We start from the raw sequence: 569 nt of genomic DNA, 5'->3' as shown, positions 1-569 counted from the left end.
TCATGGGGGCAACGGGGGGGGACTGAGCTGGTGGTGCCCCCCAAAATCCCTTCCCATAGGGTCAAATCCAGCCTGCTCACCCCCATCACCCACCCTGGGACCCCCCAAAGGGGACCCCCAGCACCCCACCAGTGGGTGATGCCCACCCCAGTCCCACACAACACCCCATGGTGGCAGGGGGATGGTCATGGGGGCAACGGGGGGGGACTGAGCTGGTGGTGCCCCCCAAAATCCCTTCCCATAGGGTCAAATCCAGCCTGCTCACCCCCATCAGCCACCCTAGGACCCCCAAAGGGGACCCCCAGCACCCCACCAGTGGATGAAGCCCACCCCAGCCCCACGGCGATGGGTGGATGGGTGTCGGGGGGGGGTTTATCTTACCTTCGAGGTGCTTCCTGGAGGGCGGCAGGACAGACGGACGCTCCTCGCCGGCGGGGAGTCCTGAGGTGTCCTGGGGGCCGTGGGTCAGATCTGGGCACAGCGATGGCGGTGGCGCGACGGCGAGAGGAGGCACTTGGCTGACTTTGGGGAGCAGAGGGCGGGGGGCCAGCGGCGGGCTGGGGGGCTTG

The 569-nt window shown here is 68.0% G+C and overlaps 1 protein-coding gene across 1 annotated transcript in view; it reads right to left on the bottom strand.

Annotated features, from left to right (window-relative positions):
- Nucleotides 1-569, bottom strand: part of NACAD (NAC alpha domain containing) — a 5,371-nt gene that overhangs the window by 1,739 nt on the left and 3,063 nt on the right. The window contains exons 2-3 of the mRNA XM_010563343.1: nt 382-557; nt 266-279 (exon numbers count right to left, since the gene is read on the bottom strand). Coding sequence (XP_010561645.1) covers nt 266-279; nt 382-557 — 190 coding nt within the window. The remainder of the gene's footprint in view (nt 1-265; nt 280-381; nt 558-569) is intronic.

This window comes from Haliaeetus leucocephalus, unplaced genomic scaffold (assembly GCF_000737465.1).
Source record: "Haliaeetus leucocephalus isolate CR32 unplaced genomic scaffold, Haliaeetus_leucocephalus-4.0 Scaffold0, whole genome shotgun sequence".
Taxonomy (NCBI): Eukaryota; Metazoa; Chordata; class Aves; order Accipitriformes; family Accipitridae; genus Haliaeetus; species Haliaeetus leucocephalus.
This window is presented reverse-complemented; position numbering and strand designations above follow the sequence as displayed.